The sequence below is a fragment of the Lepidochelys kempii genome, chromosome 24 (genome assembly GCF_965140285.1).
Source record: "Lepidochelys kempii isolate rLepKem1 chromosome 24, rLepKem1.hap1, whole genome shotgun sequence".
Classification (NCBI taxonomy): Eukaryota; Metazoa; Chordata; order Testudines; family Cheloniidae; genus Lepidochelys; species Lepidochelys kempii.
The window spans coordinates 1,649,732-1,677,510 of NC_136403.1; the positions used below are offsets into that span (position 1 = coordinate 1,649,732).

The window sequence follows — 27,779 nt, forward strand, 5'->3', positions numbered from 1 at the left end:
TGGCCTCCCCCGCACTGGGGGGGTCACCCTGTGGGATGGTCCCCAGGCCCAGCCACTGGTTCCCATTTGGTCTGGTGCTGTTTGGCATCATGGCGCAGGTGCCACCTGGGGGAGGCTGGTAGGACAATTCCTCCCCCCCTCTCCCCCCATGTATTTTGGCGGCGGGGGGGAATTGTGACAAACTAGGGAGGGGGAAGCTCAGGGAGATCTGGAGTTTTCCTTGCTTCCCCCCCACCCCCCGGCTATGGGTGGAGGAGGGGCCCGGCCCTGTCTTGGCGTGGGAGTGGGGGGGGGCGGGACAAACCCCCCCGCCCACGTGCACTGGGCTGGGGAAAGGCTACAGCCCCCTGCCCGTCGCCCCAGCTCATTTCACCCCCCCTCTCGATTTGCCCCAAGGGCCTTTTTGGTACAATGGCCCCTGCACTGGGGGCCGGGGCTGGCGGGGGGGGGGCGGTCTGGGGGACACTGTGGGCAGGACGTGGCTGAGGTAGCTTTGGTTTGTGTATCAAAAATAGATCTCCTGAGCCGGGGGGAGGCGGGGGGGGAGGTAGAGTCTTTGGAGGTTCTGGTTAGAGTCCCTGCAGCTGGGGGTGGGCCTGAGTTATGGCCGCCCCCCCCCCGCTGGGCCCCCAGGCCGGGGGGTGGTGCTACCCCGGGGCCTGCAGGTGGGGGTAGCGCTCAATGGGGACGTCGGCATGGGGCACATCTGGGCGCGGCAGGATCTGTGGGAAGGAGGGGCAGGGTCACGCTGTGCCCGGGGTACTGCCCGGCCCTCTCCCCACCTGGGACCTGTGCCCACCCCCTGCGCTAGGCTCCCCCGGAACAGCTCCCGGCCTGGGGCATGGCCCAGCCCAGCCCTTCTGGTCCTGACATCACCACTGCCCCACTCCTCCATCCCTCCCCTCCCTGGGGCCTTGGCCAGCTGCTGGGGCTGGCTGGCTTTGCCCTGCCCTGCCCCAGAGACGCGGCCCCACACTGTGCCCCCCCAAGGCTGGGCCTCACATCCTCACCTGGGTGACCAGGTCGATCATCTCCGCCGGCTTGTCCTGCCCTGGCTGGGTGCACAGGCTGCGGGGGGCATGGCGGGCACCTGGCTGGGCCGGCTCTGCCCCCTGGGGCACCGTCCAGCTGTCCTGAGTGCCGTTCCCGCAGAAGAGGCTGCAATGCGGGGGGGCGGGTTAGCATGGGGAGCGGCACGGCTCATGGGAAAAGCCCAGGGCTTGCAGTGAGGCCTGGGGGGCACCAGCCCCAGACCTCCAGCAGCTGAACCCTCTCAGGCCAGGCACGGGCTAGCCCAGGGAGGGCAGAGCCCTGAGACCCGTGGCCCATGCGAGGGGCCGGAGGGGGGGGTGCCGGGTGCTTGGTGTGAGGGACGGACAGAGAGAGCGGCCATCCAGGGGCCTCACCTTCTGCGGTAGCCGAACGTGAGGAAGAGGAGGCAGAAGATGATGCAGGCCATGCCGATGCGGACGCCCACCACGACACCGGCCAGCGAGCTCTCCTCCGGCCGACAGTGGCACACGGGGTCAGCGTCTGCAGGGAGGGAAAGCACAGAGCGTCCAGACAGCCCCCGGGCCAGGTCCCCCCTGCCCCCTCCACAGCCACAGGGAGCCCAGTCCCCCCTTACCCCACATGACCACTGGTTGCCCATGCGCTGGGTCCCCCTGCCCCGCCATGGCCAGGCCCCCCCAGTTGGCTGCTTCCCGCTGGGGGGGCTTGTTTCTCCCCCAGGCACGCAGCAGGGCAGTGCAGGGCAGAGGGGAACAGACCCAGGAGTCCTGACTCCCAGCTGCGTGCTGACTTTGGCCCAGCCAGGCCCCCGCCCCGCCACCCGCCAGCCCCTCACCCAGTGTCTGGCCGCTCCCCTCCAGCCGGATGACCCGCACTGTTCTGTTGCTGTCTCCGTTCCCGTTGAAGGCCTGGAGCTGGAGTTCGTAGGGGGCCGAGGGCTCTGTGGGGAAGGAGCCGCAGGGCATGAGCAGGGGGCAGGGGCTGCCTCCCGCAGGGGCACTGGGCTGGCTGGCAGGGCTGGCACCCGGCAAGAGGCCAAACCGGACATGGGGGGTGGGGGAGAGAGCCCTGCTCCGGGGTGGGGCAGTGCCAGGGGTCACCCCAACACAGAGAGAAACCCAGGGGACCCTCACAAAGGGGCCGGGTGGAGGGTATGAGGTGCTCCGGGCTGCATGGAGAGGGACCATGCGGGGGCCTCAGGCCTGCAGGGCGGAGGGACTGTGGGGGGCACTGGGCTGCATGGAGGCGGTTGTGGGGTGGAGCACAGGGCTGCGGGGGGAAGGACCATGGGGGGGCACAGAGTTGCATGGAGGGAGCTGTGGGGGGGGCACAGGCCTATGGGGGAGGGACCATGGGGGGGGCACAGGCCTGCAGGGCAGAGGGGCTGTGGGGGGCACAGGGCTGCATGCAGAGGGTTTGCGGTGGGCACAGGCCTGCGGGGGGGGGGGAGAGACACTCACCCAGGTTGCTGTAGACGTAGGAGTTGGCCGTGCTGGCCAGGAGCTGCGGCCCCTCAAAGTGGGGGCTGGGCAGTTTGCGGTGGAAGAGTTTGAAGCCCTCGATCCGGCCTGGCTGGGGGGGCAGCGCCCGGAAGACCTGCACTATGGCGGCATTGAGCACCTTGGTGAAGAAGCTGGGGGCTGCGGGGACTGAACAGACCATGGGGCTCAGCACCCAGTACTGGGACAGCCCCCCCCAGCCCTCAAGGAGGCAGGGAGAGGGAGCTTATTCACAGCTGTTCACCCAGCACAGAAATGCAGCCACCTCTGGGGTGGAACATGGCAGCTGCTGGCTAGCTGCCCAGCATGTTGGGACAGGAGAGGAAGCAGGATCCTATGGCCAGTTGTAGCTGAAGGGGTGTGACGAAGTGGGACTGTTCTTAATGTTTCCTCTGAATAGTGTGGGGGTGCCTCAGTTTCCCCTAGGCAGTTCTTAAGTATCTGGGGGGTGGGGTAAGGTGTATGATCATTGCAGAGCCCTAGAGGGCAGGTGTGTGCAGGGGTCTGGAGACAGAGAATGGCCGACACCCTGTTTCCTGGCACCTGATGGCCTGGGCCCTTCCCCCCTGCAAGGTCAGAGCTAAAGGGCTGGAGAACAAAGGAATCCGGTGCCCTCCTGGCCGGGGAAAGGGACAAAGCCCAGAGGAGGAGGGGCTGGGGAGAGTTTCAGTTGGGGGCTGGCTGGGACATAGAGTGAAGGGCAGACGGGGTTGTCTGGCTCACTGCCCCCCAAAATGGACCCTGCTGAGGGGTCCGGTTCTCTGCACCTACAAGCTCTGTGTTAGACCATGTCCCTGTCGTCCAATAAACCCTCTGTGTTACTGGCTGGCTGAGAGTCACGTCTGACTGCGGAGTTGGGGGGCAGGACCCTCTGGCTTCCCGAGGACCCCGCCTGGGCGGACTGGCTGTGGGAAGCGCATGGAGGGGCAGAGGAGGCTGAATGCTCCGAGGTCAGACCCAGGAAGGTGGAAGCCGGGTGAGCTGTGTGTCCTGCAGACAGGCTGCTCCCAGAGAGGAGACTTCCCCAGGGTCCTGTCTGGCTTCGTGGGGAGCAGCTCCAGAGCATCGCCCGGGGACCCCGTGACAAGGGGGGATTCAGTGTGGGAGCAGCCAGACCCCCAACGGTGGGACTAGGCCAGGCATTGGGGTGGGGGGGCACCCTGGCCTTTGTGAGCAGGGCTCAGGAACTGGGGTGTAGCGCACCTAGGAAAGGGGGCACCCAGTGGAGCACAGCACCCCCTAGTGCCATACTGTGAGCCCCACCCCCGCGCCCTGCAGCCCAGCACCCCCCAGTGAGCCCCACCCCCGCTCCTCAGCACCTCCAGTGAGCCCCACCCCCAACACCCCCTACTGAGCCCCGCTCCCACTCCTCAGCACCCCTTGCTGAGCCCCACCCCCGCCCCCTGCAGCCCAGCGCCCCCCAGGGTCAGGCTGGGGCACTGGGGCAGCTCGGGTTCCCCGGCGGGGGGGCTCTTACTGCTGCCCATTATGGTGGCCAGGACGGGCTCCGAGGCCTGGCTGGCCCCCAGCGGCAACCAGGCTTGGAGGCGGAGGCGGTAGGGGGTGGCAGGCGCCAGGCCGGTGAAGAGGTGCTGGAAGGTGGTTTTGCTCACGGCCTCCTGCAGCTCCCGGCTGTCGGACTCTGAAACAGGCAGGCCTGAGGGGCTGATGAGCGGCTGCCACGGCCTGGGGGCTGGCGGGGGCTGGGGGCTCACTGCGGGTCAGGCTCAGGACCAGGGGGGCACTGGGGTTCACTGGAGGTCATCTCAGGGCATGGAATTGGCGGTGGCTGGGGGGTGCAGCCTGGGGGCTCGGCGGGACGGATGCAGGGTGGGAGGTGGGGGAATGTAACTGGGGGGAGCCCGGGGGGGAGTGAGGCCTTGGGGGGGTGTTTCTGGGGGGCACGGGGTGGGGGGTCAGGGCCGCTCACCTCCCGCCCTGCGGATGTGCAGCACGTAGCCGATGAGCCCCTCGGTCACCTCCGGGGGGGGCTCCTGCCAGGACACCTGGATGGAGGTGGTGGAGAGCGGGGCAGCCCGGACGCCCTCGGGGGAGCTGGGCAGCTCATGGGCCAGGGCGAGGGCCAGGCGGGCGCTGGCCTGGTTGGTGTCTGCCCTGTTCTCAGCCATGCACTAGTAGATAGCTTCATCCCCCACCGTGAGCCCCTGGAGCAGCAGGGTGCTGGGGGAGCCAAGGGGGGGGGGGGCTGGGATCAGCCCTGCCCCCGAGCCAGCCGGTCCTCCGCCCTGGGGATGGTGCCCCATTCCCTGCCCCCTGAGCCGGCCGGTCCTCCGCCCTGGGACGGTGCCCCATTCCCTGGCCCCCGAGACAGCCGGTCCTCCGCCCTGGGGACGGTGCCCCATTCCCTGGCCCCCGAGCCGGCCGGTCCTCCGCCCTGGGGACGGTGCCCCATTCTCTGCCCTACAGGCAGCCGGTTCCCCGCCCTGGAGCCAGCACCCCCTGGAAGGCCAGGGCGCCATGCCCCAGTTCCTCCCCACCCCCCAAGCTAGCTAGTTCCCTGCCCTGGGGCTGGATCAGGACCAGCACCCTGAGGTGGCCAGGGCCACAGTGCCCCACCTCACCTGTTGTTGTGGGTGAGTTTGATGGTCTCGCTCGGCACCAGGATCTTGCCGTTCTTCAGCCAGATGAGGTGGGGTTCGGGGACACCCTGTGCCACGCACGTGAAGATGGCATGGCTGCCCAGTGGCTTGGACACCGACTGGGGCCACTGCACGAACTCCGGGGGGGCTGTGGGGAAGGGAGGTGTTGGGTGGGGAGCGGACTGGGGAAAGCTGCCCCTGCCTCCCCCCGTCCACCCCAGCTCCTGAGTCTCCCTGCCCCGCGAGCCCCGCACTCCCACCCCTGGCCTTGGCACAGTGACCCCCCCAGGACCCCAGCAGACGCCAAACAGGTACCAGCCATGCGGCCAGGGCCTGGGCAGAGCCTGGAGTGACCCCAGCTGGGCCGGGCGGTGACCTGTGGCCAACACCCAGCCCCAGCAAGCCACTGGCACCCCAGGGAGTGGGACTGGGCCTGGGGAGGGCAGCACGGACCCCCTCCAATCTCATGCACTGGCCCGTGGGCCCTGGCCTGTCTGGGTGACTTGCCCATCAAGGCATCGGCCTGGGGCCGGCAGAAATCCCCCTCCACCCCCCGACTGCAGCCCCTGGGTCCCAGCTGCCGAGCGTCCCTCCCACAGCTCATCTGAGCCCCTCAGCCCCACAACAGCTGCCCCTCGGCTGCCGTGAGACCGGTGCAGGGCCCAGCTGGTGCGCCGAGAAAGGCCCCCTAAGCCGCTGGGACAGGGCTGCATCTCATTAGTGCCAGCAAAGGCAGCAGCCCGGGCCGCACAAAGCCAGCAGCAGCCGGTCGCCGCCCATCCTCTGGGGGGGGGGGGCCCGGGGGGGCTGCGTCCCTCGCCCTGGGCTTCAGCCCTGCTCCACCAACCAGCACTGGGAGAGGGGCCAGGCTGAGCCTGGGACCTGCCCCCCAAAAGAGGGTCCCTGCCCATGGGGGAGATGCACTGGACTGATCTCCCCTGCTCTGCTTGGAATCGGACCCCAGCCCTGTCCGAGTCGGGGGGGGGGCTCCTGCTCCCACTGTGCTGTGAGTTCTGCCCCCCAGCTGGGGTTGGCAGGGGGAGCCCCCAATCCCCGGGGTCCCTCCCCTGCCAGAGCCCTGGGCTCTCTGATCCCAGCATCACACCCCTAGGAGCAGCCGTGGGTCCCAGTCAGTCCCAGCCCCCCGCCCCGGGCTGGAGGAGCGGTTGGCTGGCCGGCCAGGCCAGCTGCTGAAGGTGATTTATTCCCATGCCAGCCCCCCGCTGCGGGAAGGGACTCGGCAAGTTCCCAGCCCCTCTGCAGCCTGGGGAAGGGGGTGGCTAGGAAGAGGTCACCAGGAAGGGGAGGGGAGGGTCACGCCTCCCACAACCTTTGCCCCATTGCTCACACAAAGCCAAGTGCGAATTCTCCTGTCCCGTCCCTCCCCCATCTGCTCTTGCCGGCTCGGGGCTGACTGTCTGTCCAGGCATTTGTAAGCCATCTGTCCTCCCTTGGCCTGTGTCCGTCCGTTCCCTGCGGGCCTCTGCCCCTCATGAGCCACCGTCCCGGGAGGCCAGCAGGTGCCCCTCACTCCCAACCCGCAGCCCCAGCAGACTCACCCTGTACCATGAGGATGCCCTGGGCTGTGCGGCACACGGGGTGCCAGGCCGGTTGGCAGCGCACACGTAGACCCCGGCGTGTTTCACCGAGACGTCCGAGATCATGAGGTTGCCAGTTCCCAGCACCTGGATCCCCTCCACGCCGATGGAGCGCCCATCTGGGAGTGGGGGGACCCGGGGGTGGGGGGGGCAGGGCCATGTCCCTGTGGGGGAAAGGCCCCATTTCCCCTCCCTGCGGTCTGTCAGCCAGGGGATCTGTGCATCCCCCAGGCACTCATCCCTCAGCCCCACGGGCCCCCCCTCAGCTCCCCCAATATTCACCCCCTCTCCCGTGTCACCCTGTGATCTTCCTGGGCTCTTTCCAGACCCCACCCCCGAAGCTTCCCCCACAAACCGACCATGTCCCCAGGAGCAACCTGGCGCCCCCCTCACCGAGTCGGCTCCAGGAGACAATGGGACGCAGGTTGGATACACTCCAGGATAGCCGTCTGGTGCACTGTGATGGTCAGGTTCTGGGGGCCCGACAGGATCATGGGCTCCTTGTAGAGTTTGGGGGCTGAGACTAGGGAGAGAGGGTGATAATAGAACCCAGGAGTCCAGGCTCCCAGCCCGCCCCCCACAGCTCTAACCCCCCAGACCCCACTCCCCTCCCAGAGGTGGGGAGAGAACCCAGGAGTCCGGGCTCCCAGCCCCCCTGCTTTAACCCCCCAGACCTCCCTCCCAGAGCCAGAGATAGAACCCAGGAGTCCAGGCTGCCAGCCCCAACTCCACTCCCAGAGCTGGGGAGAGAACCCAGGAGTCCGGGCTCTCAGCCCCCCCTGCTCTAACCCCTTGTCTGGGCTCCTGCTGGTGGCCCTGCACCCGGCCGGGCCCGCGCTCACCACTGATGGCCAGCTGGGCCTCCTGGCTGCAGCGACTGTTGGCGACGTTGCTGGCCACCCAGCGGTAGGAGCCCACGTCGGCTCGCTGCACCCCGGTGATCTGCAGGATGCCGGCCGGCAGCAGGGTGAACCTGCAGGGGAGTGCAGAGGTCAAGGAGCGGAGCCGGTGCCCCTGGGGCAACCTGGCAGGGAGCTGAGCCCCAGTCCCTTGTGTGGGGAGCACAGCGCAGAGCTCGCAGATCCCCTCCTTCCCCCCCAGCTGGACCAGCCCGGTCCCACTGTCACCCCCCGCCCCCAGCTGGGCCGGGCGTGGCTCTCAGCCCCCAGCTGGGCTCACCGGTGGTCGCCGGGCGGCAGGGCCGGGCGGTTGCGCTCCCAGGTGATGGTGGCCTTGGGCACACCCTGGATGAGACACTGGAACCGGGCAACGCCGCCTTCCTCCACTGCCATGGACGCCAGGTGCACGTGGGACTTGGACAGGGCTGTGGGGGGAGGCAGCCGTCAGGGCAGAGACACCCCCCACCAGGCACCTCTCCGGACACTGACCCCAACAGACAGGTGCTCCCCCTCCCAGGGCCTGGTCCCACATCTCCCCTCTGGAGTCACCCCCCGCTGCGCTCTCCCTCAGAGCAGTGCCCTTCCAGGCCCCGCCTTGCACAATCCCGATGCAGGACTCTGGGGCGGCTGCCACATGCCAGGTGAGGGGACAGGGGCTGCCCCGTGTCTGAACCTGGGGGGCACCCAGCAGGGAGCTGGCTTCTCAGGGCCCCACATGGCAGAAGGCAGAGCCAGGAAGGAGCAAAGGAGGGTCCAGCCCCAGCTCACCCCCCCACCCCACGAACCCACAGACAGGGGGGCTGAGGCACCCACAACATGTTAAGCTTGTGGGGGGTGGGACCAGGGCTCCGCCTTCAGTCAGCTCAGCTGGGACCCCCCCCGAGTGGGTTTGGAGCCCAGACACACCCGCCCCTCCCAGCCCTGCACCCCAAACCCTTGGGGAGGGTCTGAGGGGGCTGGGCCCACGTGCAACATCCACCAGTGGCGACTGGAGCCGCAAGGGCTGGCCCATGGCACTGAGAGCCGGGCTGTGGCTGGTGCGTGCCCGGCCCCAACTCACTGGCGAGCTGCACGCGGGCCTTGCGGCTGATCAGCAGCCCGTCACGGTTCTGGGCAGCACAGCTGTATCGCCCACGCTGGTCTGGTTGGTGTTGCCCCCGCCCCAGGGCCGGCGGTGGAAGCTCTCGATGCGCAGCGAGCCATTGGCCAGCACGGCCGTGTGGCTGTCATTGCCCAGCGCCGCCCCGTCCTTGTGCCAGGAGATGCTGACGGGCGGCTCCCCCTCCACCCGGCAGTGCAGCACCAGGGGCCGCTCCTGCACCGCGATCACGTCCGCCGGCTCCCGCAGGAACGCCAGCTCCGAGGGGCGGCCCAGCCCTGTGGGGAGCAGCCGTTAGACCTCAGGGCCCCACGGAGCCTGCAAAGCACCAGGGGCCGGATCCCACGGCCAGCGCTTCTCAGGCAATGCCCGCAATGGGGCAGGATTGGGCCCTAGCTCCCTGGGCCGCTGGGAGCAGGATCAACCCAGGGTGGGTTTGTTACTCTCCAGTCACACGCACCCCTCCCGCCGGCACCTCCATCCCCTCCCCTCCCTCTCTTCCGTCGGTGACCTCCATCCACCCCCTCCAGCGCCATACACAGCCCTGCAGCCAACCCTCCATCCAGCCGCACCTTTCAATCCCTCCATCCAGGACCCACCTACCTGCCCAGCTAGCCCTCCCTCCACCCATGGTCTGCACAGACACCTCCACCCCTCCTTCCGGCCACCATCTCTACAGCCTGTGGCTAGCTCCCCTCGTCCGCACACCCACCTCCTCGCCATCCCTCCGTCTAGCGCCAGAGATTCCACCCACCCACCCTTGCCCCGGCTCTCCCTAAGTGCCCAGCCCAGCTTCCCCCTTGAGTCACCCCACAGCACTGAGCAGAGTCTCACGCCCCCCAGGCCTGCCTTGTCAACCACCTCTGGGGCAGGACCTGGCAGCTGCTTGTACGCTGCACAGCCAGAGAGTGGGACAGGCCAGGAAGTGAAGGATCCTGGCCCAGCCCCACCCTCCGGCCCCCCTCATCCCCTGCATATGCCCACCCTGCCCCTGGCCTGGCTGCCAAGTGGCCCCGGGGCTGAGGCTCCCCCAGCTGCTTAGCCCTGGCTGAAGGGCTGGGCGGGGCGTGACGCTGGGGTAGAGCTGGGCCACAAGAGCAGCAGTTCCAGGGTTTCCAAGTGGGACTCTCCATGCGCCCCTCCCACCCCCCAGCTACCCAAACCTGCCGGCGCTGGAGCCCAAGAGTCGATGCCTGGGGTTCCCACAGACCCACAGCTCAGCCCCACGCTCCGCCCCGACCAGCTGGCCGGGGGCACCAAGGGAAACGTGCCCAGCTCACGCACAGACACACCAAGCACACGGATGCAGTGTCACCCCATCGGCGTGCAATGCACACACGTACCTTCGCAGCGTGTGCACCCAATGGGCAGGCCAGACACAACACCCCAAGAGCCGTGCACAAGGGGTCAGTGACCCCCACACACACACGGCATGACACACCTGTGTAATTCATGCAAGTGCACAAAATACACATGCCACTGCCGTGCCCCCGTCCCCCCAAGTGCAAGCCACAGCTGTGTGCGCAGCACGGACCAGCCTGGAGTGTGTAACAGTTCTGCTCGTGCAATGCACACTCAGGTGCTTCCGTAACGACCAGCTGCACCCTAGCCCCTCCTGGCACCCAAGCAGGCCGGTCCATCTGCCTCAGGCATGGGAAGGAGGCCCTGTAAGGGTGTGCCCTGCCCAGGGGGGTGTTCGCCTCTCCACCCGGCTAATGCCTGGATGAGACCACAGATACTGCTCTCCTCTGGGTGCCTTGCCCTCCACTGATGTGTGGGAGCCATTTCTGAGCCCTGCCCAGCTCCCGGCCTCGCTGGGGGCCCTGTGGCAAGGAGTCCCCCAGGCTCTCACTCTGCCACCAGAGACCCGGCTCCTCGGGGGAGGGGCTTGTGGGCCATTCACTGCTGGGTGCAGAGTACGCCGGCCTGTGCTCCGAGTCCCCGGGGCCTTTCACCGTCCCCGGGGCCCATCTCTGCCGCCGTGCCCCCCTTCTGGCTCCACAATCCCTGGGATGCTCTCGACTCTTGCTGGGCAGCTCCTGGCTCCTGTCCCCAGACGCCCGGGGTGGGAGGGGGCAGCACAAAGTTAACTCTTGGTGACAATGGAGCCGAGAGTGGGCGAGGGGGGGGGGGACACACAGGGATTTGCCAGCCTGACATCTTGATGGATGCTGCCTTTCAGCCTGGTCTTTGCAACTGTGCTGGGGGCAGGGAGGCCCTGTGGTGGGGCTGGGCCCCAGCCTGGGAAGGGAACAATGGGGCAGGTCAGAGGGTGTGGAGGCAACCTCCATTGTGCTCCTGGCAGGCACAATAGCCCCCACCCCCACCCCCACCTTGCCCGTCTGCCTGGCTGGCCTGGCTCACGCGACCAGCTCACTTGGCGTAAGGTTCCCATGACTCGCCCCATCACTCAAAGGCGCTCGCCCTCCCTCTGATCCATCACCGCCCTGTCCCCTCCCCGACACCCCGGTGCTGCCCCCAGGCTGGGGGGCCCGAGCACCGGCTGAGGATTGTGGGGGGCAGGAGAAGAGGGAGCACAGGTGGGGACTTGGGGCTGCAGCATCCCCCCAATCCAAAGGGGGCTCAGCCAGCACAGACCCCCCATCACTGGGCCACAATGTCTGCCACATCAGACAGGCTGGGGGAGGGGGAAACTAGCCCCCCAGTACAAACACACTGGGAACTATGGGGTGACAGAAAAAAGTGGGGCCCCACCCCCACTTTGTCATCTCTCATACCTACCACCTGAGGGGCTCAAAGCAGCTTAACTAATACCAGCCTCATAGATGTGCCCAGCCCCCCTTTAACCCACTAGACCCCACTCCCCTCCCAGAGTTGGGGATAGAACCCAGGAGTCCTGGCTCCCAGCCCTGCTCTAACTGCTAGACCCTGCTCCCCTCCCAGAGCCCAGGTCCATGGAGGAGTACCGCTCCCCCACTCTGGCTACCTGAGCAGTCCTCGCGGGCCTGGGGGGATCCCCAAACCTAAACCGCAGACAAACAGGCAGCGCCCCACTGTCTCTGGGTGAGGGGAGTCCAGCTGGCTTCCAGCCCCCTTTGCCCTCTGCCCTGGGCCCCACACTCTGCCCAGAGCCAGGCAGGCTCCTGCCCCCTGCCCCCAGGTGTCCCCAGCCTGGGGATTCAGCCAGAGACAGCATCTCTGGGCGGGGGGTGGGCGCTTGGGGAGGGACCCAGCTGGCTGCCCCACAGCACAGGCTCAGACCTATAGCGCGTGGGGGGGGCACCTGTTCCCTCTGTCCTAGTGCTGCGCCCCCCCCCCCCGGGGCCCGCAAGGGGTCACCCCCAGCTCACGCGGTTTAAAGCCCCCCCCCGTCTTTTGGGGCTTTCCCACTGGCTGGCCCCGGGCACTAGTGTAGACGGGCCCCTGAGCGCTGGCCAAGGCCCCTGGCGGGGAGCGGCCGGGGCCGAGGCGGGACCCTCCGGCCGGGGTGTGCGGGGAGCGATGCCCCCTGGGGCCCGATCCTGCCCCACAGGCCCCGGGTTCAGATCCCGGCTCGGGGCGGTGAACGGGGGTGAATCCAGCCCCGCCCCCGCAATTGCTGCCAGGCCCCCGGCGGCCCCGTCCCGCGGCTCCCCCCGCCACTCACCGCAGCCCTGGAGCAGCAGCAGCCCGGCCAGGCAGAGCCGCCAGCGGGCCATGGCCCGGCCGGAGGGGGGTCCCGGCCGGGGGGCTCAGCCCGGGGCGCGGGGGGGCCGGGCCATGGGGACCCGCGCCAGGAAAACTTTCTCCAGCTCGCCGCTGCCGCTGTCCGGTCCGGGTCCGGTCCGGGTCCGGGTCCGGTCCGGTCCCCCGACCGCCCTGGCGCCGCGGTAACTTCCCCGCCGGCTGGCGGAGCCGCCCAGCGCCCACTGACCCGCCCGCGGGCCGGCCGGGGGGAACGGGACGGGGTGGGTGGGGAGGGAGCGGCCGCCCAATGGCAGCGCGGCACCAGGTGACGGGCTGGGCTCGCCCCGCCCCCCCCGTCCGGATCTGCGGGGCTCGGGGTTCGGGGGGGACCCCGGCTGCGCCTCTCACTCGGCACCGGAGCCTGCAGTCCCCGGGGCTGGCGGGGGAGGGGGCCCGGTCCGGTGCCCCCAGCTTGGAGCCGCCCCAGGCTCAGACTCCCCCGGGAAGTTTGGGGTGCAGCCAGGGCTGGAGGGGAGCAAACAAACCGCGGAGTGAAGGAGGAGCCTTCCCCGGGAACCCCCCCCCCCCCGGCTGCAGAGGGCCTCGGGGTGCAGAGGCGGGCCGCGGGGGCCCGGGATGGGGGGAAGCCAGAGGCTGGGGGTATTTTAGGGACAAACTCGGGACTAACTGTCCGGGGTCAGGGTCCGGAGCCCCCCGATCTCTCCTGCTCTGCTGGAAGCAGGGGCCGGGCGACGTAGAGCAGAGAGGCGGCACAAGGAGTTACTACTGTCTTCGCAGCCGCGAAATTACCCTGCGGAACTCACCGCCACGGGATGCCTCTAAAGCCAAGACTTTAGCAAGATTCGCCCGGCTAGGCCCTTTCTAGTTGTTTGGCTTAATCCAACCAAGGGGCTGGGGGGGCGGGGGCGGAGTAAACACCCCCCACCCCATGTTCCGGGCGTTAAGCTGATCTCTGTGTTTGGAGAGCCGATGGCGGGGCCCAGCGGCTCCGTCCGCAGGGGGTCCCGTTTCTGGTGGGGATTTAGGGCGGGGGGATCCTCCCTACGGGGCCCCGCTGCAGCCCTGGGGCGCTGGTGAGGGGCGCTGGTGACGGGGCCCAGGCAGGGCCGCTGTCCCAGGTGCTGAAATCTGCCCTGGCCCAGAGAGGTGCTGCTGGGGGGTGGGGGGACCATTCCCCCGCCCCCGCCGCTCCAGGCAGCCAGCGACCCCCAGCCCCACCCGCGCGCTCCCCGGGCCATGGGCCGGCCCAGGGGCTGCTTGGGCCCGGGGGGGTGAAAGAGGCCTGGCCGAGCCCCTCCGTCTGCCCGGCCACCAGCGGCTCCAGGCCGGCTTGCAGGGACCCTGGCCCCAGCTGGGGGCGGGAGGGGGACACACTCAGGACTAGCTAGGATGTTGGGGGGGGCGGGGGCAGGACTCCTGGGTTCTGTCCCTGGCTCTGGGAGGGGGGCGCTCCCGTGGATTTGACACAAATCTCAGAACAAACCCTTGATCCCATCTCAGCTCTGCAGCCAAGGTCCGGCTCCTGCCAGAGTGGGGGGCGTCGGGGGCTGCAGCACCCCGGAAATCAGGCCCGGAGTCAGGATCCCAGAGAGGGAGCCGGGGCGGGGGGGGGGCGTTTCTCTCAATGAACCAGGCTCGGGGGGGAAGGGGGGGGTCTCCCCCTGTTGGGGCTCGGTCCCATTCAAAGCTGGGCCTGCCCCCCCCGGCGCTCCCCGGCGTCCCCCTCGCCAGCAGCTTCGGCTCAGGGAGCCACTGCCCCGGATCCCCCCCATCCCATCAGCTGCACTCCGAGCCCCGGCGGTTACCCAGGGAGACGGGCCCCCCCCAATCCGCGCCCCATTCACGGTGTCACTTTCGCCAGCGCTTAGCTCCATTCTCCGCGGACAAAGGGGCCCAGGGAGCCGGCGGGGGGGGGGGGAGGCTGCCCACCGCCCCCTCGCTCCAGCCCCGCCTCCTCCCTGTGCCCCTCACCCTGGCTTCTGGGCAGCGGGGCGGGGTGCGTGGGGGGAGCTGGATCATCCCCCAGCTCATTAACCCCCCCTCCCTGCCCTACCGGCCGGCGCCGTTTGGGGGTTGGGGGAGCCGCTGGGAGGAGGCCCCAGAGTGGGATAAAGGACGGGGGGGTCCATGCTGCCCCCCCCGTCCCTGGGGCCCAGGCTGCAGGGCGCCGCCGGGGCCAGTTGGTGAATTTTATTCCTCGGCCCCCCGCACGCCCCACACCGGGAGGATTAGGGGGGCTGCCGAAAGCTGGGGGAGGGGAGGACTCCGCTGCCCCCCCAGACCTCAGAACCGCGCCCCCCATCTCACTGAGTGAGGGGGCTGCCAGGTGTCCCCTGTGCTGGACTCGCCCCCCCCCCACAGGGGCTTGGAGAACCGGCCCGTCTGGAACTCATGCAATGGGGCGACGCTGCCTGCCGGGGGGGGAGCCGGGGGGGGGGGCCGGGGGGGCACCCAGCGCTTATGCCGCAGCTCAGTTGTTCCAACAGCAACAACCCCCCGCCCCCCGCAGGGCCAGGGCGCCCCCAGCCCGCCCCACCTGACACCGGGGTGAGGGGGGAGCCGGGGGGGGGTCTCAGGCCAGTAGCTGCGCCAGGCCCCGTCACAACCACGTTCTCCCGCAGCGCCCCTGACTGGGACCCCCCCAACCCCGCTAGGCTCCTGTGGGGGATTTCTCTGCAGAGACCCCGCACCCCCAAACCTCGCTGCGCTGGAGAAGCAGAAAGAGGGGAACGTGACAGACTCCCCCCGACCCACGGTCCCCCGCTAGCAAAGCCCTGGGCTCCCCCTACTCTGACGGTGCCCCTCACTCCCGACCCGCAGCCCCTGACAGCCCAGCCCTGGGCTCCCCCCCCCCAGCTCTGCCGGTGCCCCTCACTCCCGACCCGCAGCCCCTGACAGCCCAGCCCTGCCCCCCCCAGCTCTGCCGGTGCCCCTCACTCCCGACCCGCAGCCCCTGTTAGCCCAGCCCCGGGCTCCCCCCACCCAGCTCTGCCGGTGCCCCTCACTCCCGACCCGCAGCCCCTGACAGCCCAGCCCTGTCCCCCCCAGCTCTGCCGGTGCCCCTCACTCCCGACCCGCAGCCCCTGCCAGCCCAGCCCTGCCCCCCCCAGCTCTGCCGGTGCCCCTCACTCCCGACCCGCAGCCCCCGCTAGCCCAGCCCTGGTGGGTTTTGCAATGGGCACCAGGGGCTCGGCGGGGCGGCGGGTGGGAGTTTCCCGGGCAGGTTTCAGCCCCGGTTTCTGCCTGAGATTAATTTGACCTGGACCCTGCACCTCCCCCCGCATCAAACCCAACTAAACCAGGGTCCTCGCAAACAGCCTCCGGCGCCCTCTGGTGGGGAAAGTGGGGAACTGCGGCCTCGTGGGGACACTGACCCCCCGCCGCCCCCCGCAACTTTCCTTGCAGGAGCCAGGCGGGAGGGGGAGACGCTTCCTCTCTGGCGGGACCCCTAGGAACCAGCCTCTTTTGTTACCCCAGGAGCTGTCACCCCGGCCAAAGGTGCCCCTCACTTCCGATCCGCAGCCCCCTGCCCGCCCCCCCGGACCTGCCAGTGCCCCCACTCCCGATCCACAGCCCCCTGCTATCCCAGACCAAGCAAACCTGACCCCATTTCGCAGTTTGGGTTGAAATCAGGGGATTTACCCAGCCTGGGGCATGGACCCTGGGGATTGTGGGCAGCATTTGCATGAGCTGCTCTGGGGGGGGCGAGCAGGGACCCCCACCCCAGGCCGCTGAGGTCAGGACAAGGGGCAGATTCCTCTTCCCTTCCTCTGGGGACAGCGAGGCTCATGCCAACAGCTTTAACCTTGGGGCAGGGGGGTGGAGTTCGTGTCTGCTTCCTCAGCCCCCCCTTCTGCAGCTTTCCCCCCTTGAGGCTTCCACAGGGGAGAGGCCTCTATCTGTCTGGGGCAGGTATGGCTACAGAATATCAGGGTACCTGGCCTAGAGACACCCCCCCCTCGAGCCTGCAGGAGTCTGAACAGCTGAGGAGGGTGGGTGGGATGGGGGGCATGCACAGGGGCTAATTTGGGGATGGCCAAGGTCCGGCTGCCACGTGGCTCTGCTCATTCATGTTTCCAGTGGCAGAGAGTTCCACAGGGTGGACCCAGCCGGCAGGCCCAGTGCATATGCAGGGGCTGGGGGAGGGGGCACCTCCATGGAGCCCTAGTGATGCCCGGGCAGGGACCCGATTCGTGGGACCCAGCTCTCGTGTCTAGCAGGCTGCCGGGGAGGAGATTGTGTCCCATGGACCAGGGTGCAACCGACTGCCCAAGCCCAGCCCAGGGCAGATTCAATGTGCAGGTGGGTGCCTGGAACTTGGGGGTGGCCCGATCATGTCCCTGCCTGTCCTGCTGCCACCCGTGGGCAGGCTGGGCACGGAGGGGGGGTCGCTGGGGACGCTCCAGCTCCCCTCCACCCACTGGTCCAAGGCTGGAGACTGGAGGCCAATGCGGGAGATGCAGGTGCCTGGGATGAGGCTCTGGGCTTGGCCTGTGTCCTGCCTCTGCATCCCCCTTCCCTGGGCAGCCTCGGGGGGGCCCTTAAACTGACCCCCAGGCAGACAAAACCTGCAGAACTGACGTACCCTAACCCTACCCAGCCACAGATGTGGGGTCAGAACACCCAGTGCCAGAGGGAGACACTGGGGGGCAAAGGGGGGCTCCCAGCTCCAGGGGCAAAGGGGGGGGGCACGAGAGAGCAACAAGCTTTGTTAAAAATGTTTTATTTGCCAAAAGGTATAAAAAGTACAAACCTCCCCTCGTCGGCACCTCCCACCACCCTGGTCACCTCCCTCCCCAACCCCAAGGCCCCGAGAGCAAAGGACGCCTGGCGAGTCCTTGGACACAAAGCGTCCAGGCTGCAGCCAGGGTCGGTCCCTGCCGGCCCATCTCGCAGTCGGAACAGCCCAGCCAGAGCCGGCTGCGGGGAGGCAGCGCTGTTCCCCCAAGGCCCAGCTGGGAGCTCAGCGACCAGCCCGAGGCCACCCCAAGTCACGGTGGAGCCAGGATCCGAATCCAGCTCCCTGGGGTCCCCGCCCAGCGCCCCCCACACTGTGTGACCCTGCAGCACCCAGGCAGCTCCCTTGCCCCAACACCCCAGGCCAGGAGCCTGTCCGGAGCCGAGATCCTGTGAGGGGAGAGCCGCCCCCGAGTGAGGGGAGGGGGGACGGAGGGCACCGCCCAGCAAATCCCAGGCACAGCTCCCAGCCGGCACCCATGGAGCCGCCCTGCTGGAGACAGGCATGGGGGAGCCAGGACGAGACGGCCAAGCTCCCAGCTTCCAGCCTCCTGGGGCAGAGGAGTGGGGTGTGCGCAGGAGATGGGGGGCTAGGAGGTGAAAAACATGGGGTGCAGTGGGGGCAGGGCGCAACAGGGGAAAAAATCCTTCCCTGCAGCCACCTGAGCCCTGTTTCCCCCTGTTCCCCCCCGGGGGCAGGCAGCACCCCAGAGCCCTGGCCCTGGCCAAGCAGCAGCAGGGAGCAAAGCGCCCAGGTGCGGCCAGGGGGGACTACAGCTCCCAACATGCAACGGTGCTGAGCCATGCATGCTGGGACTTGTAGTCTCCCCAGGTGACCCCCAGCCAGAGGGCGCCCGAGGCGGGAGGGGCGGGGGGGGTTATATCCGGACAGCCCCCGAGATGACGCCCTCCCAGAGCCGCGGGGTCAGGGGCACGTAGGCCTCCGAGGCGTCGTCCAGCAGGTACAGTGGGTCTGGGAGGCGCGTGGGGTCGCAGCCCTCGCTGACCAGACGCACCTTGTGCTGTTTGAAGGTCTGGGTCGTGGCCAGGTGATCCTGCCAGGGAGACGTGCATGTCAGAGCGCGGCTGGGGGCAGGGGGCATTGCTCCTGGCATGAGATGCACTGCAGGGACGGGGGGGACTGCCGGAGGCAAGAGGGGTCAGAGCTCCCGGGTGCGAGTGCCAGAGGCTGGGGGCTCCCGCTGGCTGACACCCCCCTGGCCTGGATTCCTGGGTCTTTGCTCAGGTCCTTTAAGCTGCCAGAATCCCCCCACATACAGCTTCACCCGGCCCAAGCTGCTGTGCTTGGTGCCCTGGGGGGCGGGGGGCGCTCTGGCAATTCGGGGGGGAGGGGCAGTTGCTATGTGTTGTCTGGGGCTTTAATGAGGTGACCCCTGCAGCTCCACCTGGATTTAGGATGTTTGTCACTTCCTGTCCCAAAGAGCCCTCATGCCCACCCCAGAGGCAGCCGCATCTTGCCCCAGGGGTGCCGTTTCCAAGCTTTTGACAGGGAGGCTGGTGGTGTTTGAACTCCCCCCGCCATGGTCCTGGTGCCCAGCGGGCATTACCTGCACTCTCAGGAAGCGGGGGCGGGCGTAAGGGGGCAGGAACTCCACCACGTGGCTGTACAGCCGGGCCCCATCCAGCTCACAGCCTGGCCGCAGGACAATGGCAGCCATCCCAGCCCGGCCCTCGTACCCTGGGGGAGAGAGGGAGCAGTGAACACTGGTGTGTGCGGGGGGGGAGGGGGGCAGAAGGGACAGAACCTCCCTGCCCCGACATTCTCCCACTGGGCTCCAGGAGGCAGCTGTACCCCCCCCAGCTTCCCGTTTTCCTGGGGAGCCCCTGGCAGCAGCCTGCAGGGGAGGGGGCAGTGGGGGAAAGGGGAACCCAGCTGGGGGGGTACCTGGCACAGCGACCCCGTAGACATTGACTTCCTGCAGCGAGTCCAGCGCGGCCAGAGCCTCGGCCACCTCCGTTGTCGCCACGTTCTCACCCTTCCACCTGGGGGCAAGCGCAGCCTGAGCGGGGCAGAGCCAGAGCCCCCGACCCCGGGGACACCCCCGCTGGGGGGACTGGGAGAAGCACCTGGATCCTGCCAGGCCAGGTTCTGGGCCCACCCGGGTCAGGCCCCTGCGCACGAGGCCAAACCCAGCAGCCCCGTCAGGCCCCAGAGGGACAAACACCAGCGGCTCCGGGCCCTGCCCTCTGGGGCGCTGGGTTCGAAGGGCTCCCCAAACTGCACAGGGGGTGCGCGCACCGGGAGGGGGCTCTCTGGACAGGGTGGGGCTGGATCCTTGAGGGAGGGTCTCTGGATGGCGCAGGGGGGCTCTCTGGGGGTACCTGTAGGTGTCCCCGGTACGGTCCCGGAAATACACGAACTGGGCAGCGTCGTGGACCATGAGGTCGCCCGTGTTGAAGTAGGCGTCTCCCGCGGTGAAGACCCCGTGCAGCACCTTGTGCTCCGAGAGCTCCCTGCCGCCCGCGTAGCCCAGGAAGGGGTTCTGGGGCGTCACCGGCGCGATCAGCAGCCCCGTCTCGCCTGTGGGGGGCAGCGGTGAGCAGGGGCCTCAGCTGGCCGGTCCCCCCCTCCGGCCAGCCCCTGCCACTCACCTGGGCCGACACGCTGGCACCATCCGGCCGCGTCCCGCACCGGCGCCCCCCGCAGCACGTCGTAGCGCACCAGCTCGAAGGGGGAGAAGAGCTGAAAGGGGTGCAGAGAGTCAGAGACCCCCCCCCATGCCCTGCCGGTGCCCCTCACTCCCGACCCGCAGCCCCCGCCCTGCCGGTGCCCCTCACTCCCGACCCGCAGCCCCCCGCCCTGCCGGTGCCCCTCACTCCCGACCCGCAGCCCCTGCCCAGCGATGGCCCTGCCCTGCTCACCTTGTAGAGGAAGCTGCCGCGCCCCACAGCCCCCAGGGTGCTGGTGTAGTTGAAGAAGGTGATGTTGCCCTCGGTCATGCCGTAGGTCTCCACGATGCGGATGTTGCCGAAGCGCTGCAGGAATTCCCGCCAGACGTCGGGCCGCAGCCCACTGCCCACGGCCAGGTGCAGGCTGTGATTCCGCTCCCCTTCTCTCTGGGGCGGGGGTGGGGGGCTCTGGTTCAGCGAGGGGATCGTCCCCCCCCCAGACCAGAGGTTAATGCAGGATCTTAACCTGTTCAGTAACCCTGGCTCCCAGCCCCCGCTGCTCTAACCTCTGGAGCCCACCCCCCTCCCAGAGCTGGGGACAGAACCCAGGCATCCTGGCTCCCAGCCCTGCTGCCAGCGCAGGGTCTGTTCCTGGCCCTGTCGCTACCAGGCCTCCATTTCCCCCATCTGCCCCAGTGGGCAGGAGGGTTTGTGCTCGTATGGTGCCCGCAGCTCTGGGCATCCTGCTGGCCCTGTGCTGACCAGCTGCCCCCTCCCACCCCAAGGCTGGGGCGCCTCAGGCCGTGCTCGGGGGTCAGAACCGTTAAGAAGGGGGCATCCAGGAGGGAACTGGGTACAAATCCCAGCAGGGGCCCCGATCCTTGGCACCGCGTGGTCCCCCAGCTCCTGGCGCTGACCTTGGGTTGGTTGACAAGGTAGCGACACAGCTCCCCGATGTACTGGAACACCGTCACCCCGTAGTGCTGGCAGTCGCCCCAGAACTGGCTGGCTGAGAACTTCCTCTTCAACACACATGTGGCACCTGGCAGGGAGAGCGCTGTCAGAGAACTGCCCCGGGGCCCTGGCTCACCACGGGCCAGGTACCAACCCTCCCCACTCAGGCCACGGTGACACCGGGCCAAGGCAGCGTGCCTACTGGTTAGAGCCAGGACTCCTGGGCTCTGTCTCCAGCTCTGGGAGGGGAGTGGACTCCAGTGGGGTAGGGCAGGGGGAGGGGCTGGGAACCAGGACTCCTGGGTTCTGTACCAGCCTCTCTCGATGTCCATATCCTGCCTTACTGGCGAGGAGCCCAGCGCCCTGGGACAGGCAAAGCGTCACTGTTGCCACTATGGTGATCTGCGGGGCTGGTGCCCGGCGGGTCCCAAGGCAGCCAGGGATGGACACGCTGAGCTCAGTGGCCTTGTTTCTAATGGCTGCAGCACCGTTCCCCTGGCCCAGATGGGTCCCCGCAGTCTCAGGGGCCCCCCTTCCTGCTGGAATATGGGCCTCAAAAGCTTAAGAACATCTGAGCGGCCAGACTGAGTCAGACCAATGGTCCAGCTGCCCCGTGCCCAGTCTTCCGCCAGCGGCCGGTGCCGGGCGCTTCAGAGGGACGAAGAGACCGGGCCAAGTCTTGAGTGACTCATCATCGCCTGTCACCCGGACCCAGCTTCTGGCAGTCGGAGGTTTAGGGACACCCAGAGCAGGGGGCCACATCCCTGAACAGCCACTGATGGACATATCCTCCATGACCTTCTCATTCTTTTTTGAACCCAGTTATACTTTTGGCCTTTACAACATCCCCTGGCGATGAGTTCCACAGATTGACTGTGTGAAGAAGTATTTCCGTGTGTGTTTTAAACCCGCTGCCTGTTAATTTCTTTGGGTGACCCCTGGTTCTTGTGTTATGTGAAGGGGTAAATAACACTTCCCTAGTCACTGTCTCCAGCACAGGCATGATTTTATAGACCTCTAGCATATCCCCCCCTTCGCCGGCTCTTTTCTGAGCTGGACAGTCCCAGGTTGACTCATCTCTGCTCAGATGGAAGCTGCTCCAGCCCCCTGAGCATGGTGTTGCCCTGCTCGGCACCTTTTCCAATTCTAACGCATCTTGGTGGAGATGGGCCGACCAGACCCACAGGCCGTGTTCATGGTGTGGGTGGCCCAGGGATTTCTATAGTGGCATTGGGATATTTTCCGACTTATTTATCTGTCTCTTTCCCAACTGCTCCTAACACCGTTCGCGCCCCTGCTCAGGGAGCTACGCAGCTCCGGCACCTCTCTCCAGCGGGGGAACAGCTCATCAGACCCCCGCACCGGGTATGGACAGTTGAGATTATTTTCCCCTTGGTGCCAAGCCCCCAACCACCGCCAGGGGAAGCCCAGACCCAGACAGGTCCCCTCCTGCCCTGCTCACCGATCCCGATGCAGCCGACGATGCCCAGCAGGGAGCCCGACATGTGGTACAGGGGCAGAGCCACGTAGATCACGTCCTTGCTGGAGGCCCCCACCAGGCGGTAGAAGCCAAGGCACATGATGGACTTGTGGTGGCTGATGCGGGCAGCCTTGGGCAGCCCTGCGGTGGGGGGAGACAGGGATCACTCCATGCCCCAGGCCCCAGCCCAGGCTCCTGGCTCCCCGGTGCCCAACCCACAGGGGAGTGGGGTCAGGTCAGCGCCCCCCCAGCTGCTCCGGGTGAGTCCCCACAGATGGGCCCCCTCAAGCTGGGCATGCCCCCCGGCTTCCCACCCTGAGGGATGCCCCACACTTGTTGCTCCCCTCAGGCCCTGCTCAGCAGCTGGCCTGAGCCCCGATGGCACTGAGTGGTCTGCATTTAAACTGCCCCATCCCCCCACAGCTGCAGAGCCAGGGGCCCCGAAGCCCCCCCCCCCGCCGTCCCCATTGTTCATCCCGGCCCCACGGCCACCTGATGCCAAGGAGCTCCCCAGATGCACAGAGAAGCCAGAGCAGGGATCCCTGCATCGGGGCACGGAGCGGGCACAGACTGCCCCTGAGCCCCTGAACCGGGCCCTGCTCCTGCAACCTCAGGGCTTGGGAAGGGGCAGAGTCTGCAGGCACCAGAGAGCACCAGGCTGACCCTTTCCCACCCCCGCCCACGCGGTGGATGCCCCTCACTCTGGCCCACAGCCCCCGCCCTGCAGGGAGCCCTGGGCCTGGGGGCAGCGGTGGGGCCCCACCTGTGGTGCCCGAGGTGAAGATGTAGAGGCAGGTGTCCATCATGTCCCTGGGCGTGGATAAGTCTGGGGGCACCGGCTCTTCGGATGCTTCCTCCACCAGCTCCTGCAGGCTGGTAACCCCCGGCGGGCAGGGGCCCGGGCCCCACACCCACACCACAATGCCCAGCTCCTGCAGGGTGGGCAGCAGGGGCTCCACAGAGTCACACAGATCTGCGGGGAGGGGGAGAGCATGAGCTCCGGGGCAGGGCCATCCGTTTGCGCTGGGGTGTAGCTGCCAGACGGCCACAGCCCGGTGCCAAAGTCAGGGCCAGCTGGCGCTGCCCGAGATGGGGCCTCCTTCATCCCACCCAATGACTGGAGCAGACACCGCACAGGGCAGCAGACAATGCCCGATTCACAGGCCAGGGGCCCTGCCCCGTGGCTGGGGCGAGACCCCCGCCCTCTGCGGTGCCCCGTCGTTAAGGGGAAAGGAGAGTAATGAGCCATGGGGGGAGGGCCGGAAAATGGCAGTGACGGATGGACGGAGATGGACCCAGACGTGGGGAGGGATGGGCCGTCTCCCAAGGGCGAGGAGAGAGGCTGTGCTCGGAGCTGTATGCCAGGGACGAGGGGCTGGGCGGGCAAGGGGGACCAGAGCCCACCAGCAGGGCAAGGGGCCAGCGTGCCAGGCCAGGCCGGAGCAGGGTTAGCTCAGTGGGACAAAGGCTTCTCCCCTCTAAACTCTCCGTCCCCGCGGTCTCCGCCCCGCTGGCACGCTGCAGGCCGAAGGGCATCACTGATTTGCACCGGCTGCGGATTTGGCCCAGGCCCAGCTCAGGGCTAGATCCGGCTATTCCTGACCCGAGGGCAGTGGGTTTGGGATCCTGTCTGGCCCCAGCAATGGAGCCACGTGTTTCTCGTGAGCTCCCCAGAGTGGGTTCAGCTCCAGGCCACGCAGCGTCCGCGCCTGGCTGAGCCGTGGCAGGATTTGCTCCCGCCGGTCCCGTCCGGCCGCCTTCCCCGCCCCGCAGAGGATGCCAAATTGTCACCAATTAAATCATCATTAAAGCCCTGGAGCGGTAGCAATTACTGCGATGACTTCCAGCTCGTTAGGCAACGCCAGAAGGTGGCTCGGGCCAAGCGCCATGTTGCTGCGTTAATTACAGTTATTCAAGTTGTCGGTGTGAACCGAGCTGGGGGGGTCTGGGCTGCTCCCAGGTGGGGCAGGGCTCTGCAGAGGGGCGATACAATCGCGGAGTTAACGCGGCTCCTGGCCCAGCTCCAATGCCAGGAGGGTGCCCTGATTTCAGACCCAGATGCCAGGCGGCCCCCAGGGATACCCCCACTCTGCCTACACCGAGACCCAGCCCCACAGCAAACACCGCACGACTCTGCCCTGCCCCAGCCGGCTCATCCTAAAGCCCCACACCTGGCACGTCCTGGTTGGGCCCCCCAGGCACCGAATTCCCCTCAAAGCCAGCTCCCCTCCCCCATCCCTGCTCCCTGCACAGAGCGCCCCGCGTCACAGGGACAGGAGCACTAACGAACCCATCTGGGCTGTGGGACGCCAGCGACCCACAGCAGCCCCAGCCCCAGCCCGGCCAGCGCTCGGGACCTGCTCTGTGCTGGGCCCAGGCAGCCGTGGGTCCAAGGAGCCAGACTGCGGATCCACCCACTTGGGGCTCTCGGCTTTAAGGAAGTCAAACAACGTGGCTGGGGCTCATCTTCCTGGAAAAACTTCCTACTGCCACAGCACAGCGGCTGGCGGGGGAAGGGTGGGGCACGTGGGGGGAGGGGCACACGGGAGAACTTCCCTCAAACTTCTTTTAAAAGGTTCTTCCAGCCCAGCCTGGCGAAGAGTTTGCAGAAGTGGCATTAACGAGAGCCTGGCTCTGCCCAGGCCTGAGCAGAGCCATGGTCAAGTCCTAGGTTTATAGCAAGGCAACACGAGAGGCGTCAGCCCGGATCAGGGCCCTGTCCGGCCAGGCCGAGCTGCGGGGCCCCGGGGGAGGTTGCAGGGCCCTGTCGGGCTGGGTGCTGCTCAGACAGAGCCAGTGCCCGTCCCCCGTGGCACGGCGACTTTGCAAACATGGCACCACACAGGCCCTGGCCCTATCGAGGCAGTGCAGACACCGGGCCCCAGACCCTGGGCCCCTGCCCATGGTGACCAGTGAGGAGGTTGCCTCTGTACCCGGGGCCTTTGGGGAGCCAGGGACACATGAGAGACCTGCCTGCCCGACTGGGCAATGCCAGGAGCACCTGGCCCCGCAGGAGCTGGGGCTTTCAGAGCCATGCCAAGGAGCCACCTCAGTGCCCAGCCAGCCCAGGAGCACCTGGCCCCGCAGGAGCTTTAATGCCAAGGGTTTCACACGGGCCTTGTGGTTTCGGGGCCCAGGTAGGGAGGCTGCACAGGGAGCAGCGTTGACTCCACTTGGGAGCCCAAAGCCCCTGCCGAAAGCGCTGGCTGGAGACCCTGCCTGCTCTGCCTCTCAGCCCCAGCCCCAGCGGTGCGGGGCTCATGGGGGTCCCTGCAGAGTCACGGGCCTTGCCTGTCCCCCCTTCGGTACCAAAACCGTCTACAGCAGGAGTCAAGTGTCATGGCACTGAGAGGACCCCAGAGCACCCAGCATTCGCCCTCATTTGGGGTGAGATTTCCAAGGGCCAAGCACCCAGCCCCTGCCCGGCACCCAGCGGGTCCAGAGCACCCAGCCCCTGCCCGGCACCCAGCGGGTCCAGAGCACCCAGCCCCTGCCCGGCACCCAGCGGGCACCTGCTGGCCCCATGCTGGGCTCTCTCCAAAACCTGGCCCCAACTACGTCCCATGTTCAGGGCTCTGGGGCTGGGCGGGTGGGGAAGAGCCAGTCCAGTCCCCAGCCGGGCCACAGGGTGCAGAGGCAGCTGCCCAGGGGCCCGCAGTTGGTCACAGCAGGAAGCCTGGTCCCGTGGCAAGGGTCGGGGTGGGCAGCTTTTTGCTCCCTTGCTCCCCATAACACCCAGACTGGGCAGGGTGTCCCGTCCCCCCATGATCCTTTGGGTGAGGCTAGTTTATCAAGTGACCTCTGGGACGCCCCCCCCCGAGAACCACAATCCCCCCCTCCCCCCCCACGCCTGGTTCCTCCATCTCCCGCCTCCGTCCCCCGGGTCCCCCCCGCGCGCCCCCCGGGCTCCCCCTTACCCCCGCCGCGCGCGCCCCCCGGGCTCCCCCTTACCCCCGCCGCGCGCGCCCCCCGGGCTCCCCCTTACCCCCCCCGGGCTCCCCCCGCACTCCCCTTTACCCCCGCCGCGCGCGCCCCCCGGGCTCCCCCTTACCCCCCCCGCGCTCCCCCTTACCCCCGCCGCGCGCTCCCCCTTACCCCCGCCGCGCGCCCCCCGCGCCCGCACTCACCGCGCGCCACCAGCAGCGCCCGCGCCCCGCAGCCCCGCAGACAGTGCAGCAGCGCCCCGCGGCGCAGGCCGGTGCCCAGGAAGGCGGGCACGGCCCCCAGCCGGGCCAGCCCCAGCCAGGCCCACACGAAGCCGGGCTCGTTGCCCACCAGCAGCGCCACGGTCTGGCCGGGCAGCAGGGGCCCCCCGGGGCCGCGCCAGGCGCGCAGCGCGTTCGCCACCCGCCGGCTCGCCCGCTCCGCCTGCCCGTAGCTGAAGCTCCGCGCCTCGAAGCGCAGGAAGAGCCGCTGCGGGGCCGCCCGCGCCAGGCTGGCGAAGCGCTGGGCCAGGCTGGAGCCCGCCGCGCCCCGCAGCACCCGGCGCCGGCAGCGCAGCGCCCGCAGCAGGAACCGCGCGTCCGCCCACAGGTGCGGCCAGAGCCGCCGCTGGAGCCAGAGGAGCGCGGCCGCCGCCGCCGCCGCCCCGGCCAGGTACATGCCGCCGCCGGAGCCGGAGCCGGAGCCGGGCTGGGGCTGGCCGGGCGCGGGGGCGCGCAGGGGCGGGGCAGGAGCCTGCGCGCCCCGGGAGGAGAAGGGGGCCGGGCCCCGCGCGGAGGCTGGGCGCGCCCCCGGGCGGGGGGGGGGCAGAGCAGGGCCGGGGGGGTCGCTCCAGTGGCGAGCCGGCTCCGCGCCCCGCGTTCCCGGCGGGAGCTGGCGCAGGAGAGGGGCCCCGGGGCCCGGTTCCCAGCTGTGGAGCGGGGAGCTGAGAGCTCCCCAGGGCCGGGAGGCGCCTGCTTCCCCCTGGCTGGGCAGTGCCCCCCGCCTGGGTGCTGCCGTACCCCGCCGTAGATACACGCCAGCCACGGGCCACCCCTGGCCCGGCCGGTCCCCGGGGCCAGCACAGCCCCTGCGGGGCAACCCCGGCCACTTGGCGCCCAGCTGGGCTTCCAGGGAGAACAAGAATCCAGTTTCCACACCCAGCAGAGAGGGGAGGAAAAGCCAGCGGGGTTCATGGAAACCCCGGGGCACCCACAAACCCAGTCCTCCCCGGGCAGGGCCCCGAACCCCGCTTGGCTACTGGAGTCCTGCCTGCCCCCAAGTCCTTCTCCCCAGCCTGGCTGAGACCCTCCTCTCCAACGGTCTCGCCCGCGGGCAGCGTCTCCCTCGGGTGGGTGGCAGCAGGGCCGGCTCTAGCTTTGTTGTGGCTTTTACAGTTTGCACTTTGCAGTGTTGTGGTGTTTAAAATGAAATAAAAATGAAAACCCAGCAGCAGGGAGCGCAAAATGCAGGCCTTGGCCGTGCTTCAGGGCGTCGTCTTGGGAAAACTGATTTTTAATATTTCCAATATCGTATAAAAATGCAAAAGTTTCACAGTGACCCTGCGACTGACAAAATCGTTCTGCTGTGGAAGTTATAGCACCCTCCAAAATACAATAGAAACATCCGTCTTCATCAGGTAGGGAAGATAATCTTTGGTCGGATTGTTGTTCGACTTTATCAGTTGATAAAGATAATCTTT

The 27,779-nt window shown here is 68.1% G+C and overlaps 2 protein-coding genes and 1 pseudogene across 2 annotated transcripts in view; all 3 read right to left on the reverse strand.

Moving 5' to 3' along the window:
• Nucleotides 1-27,779, reverse strand: part of UBAP2L (ubiquitin associated protein 2 like) — a 403,300-nt gene that overhangs the window by 367,140 nt on the left and 8,381 nt on the right. The gene's annotated exons all lie outside the window — the stretch shown is intronic.
• Nucleotides 1,403-12,365, reverse strand: LOC140902883 (immunoglobulin superfamily DCC subclass member 3-like; annotated as a pseudogene).
• SLC27A3 (solute carrier family 27 member 3) lies at nt 17,876-26,771 on the reverse strand. The gene is made up of 10 exons (XM_073323046.2): nt 26,284-26,771; nt 22,920-23,129; nt 22,139-22,297; nt 20,640-20,764; nt 19,975-20,169; nt 19,705-19,795; nt 19,435-19,633; nt 18,998-19,095; nt 18,660-18,790; nt 17,876-18,146 (listed from the first exon to the last, which is right to left on the reverse strand). Exons 1-10 carry the CDS (start codon nt 26,756-26,758, stop codon nt 17,970-17,972), a joined length of 1,860 nt encoding a protein of 619 aa, XP_073179147.1. The 5' UTR covers nt 26,759-26,771; the 3' UTR covers nt 17,876-17,969.

Coding starts and splice junctions, on each gene's coding strand:
- SLC27A3 (XM_073323046.2), bottom strand. CDS start 26,758: ATGTACCTGGCCGGGGCGGCGGCGGCGGCGGCCGCGCTCCTCTGGCTC. Junction 19,096..19,434: donor CGTACCGGGGACACCTACAG/GTACCCCCAGAG, acceptor GCTTGCCCCCAG/GTGGAAGGGTGAGAACGTGG. Junction 18,147..18,659: donor CCCGCTTCCTGAGAGTGCAG/GTAATGCCCGCT, acceptor TCTCCCTGGCAG/GATCACCTGGCCACGACCCA.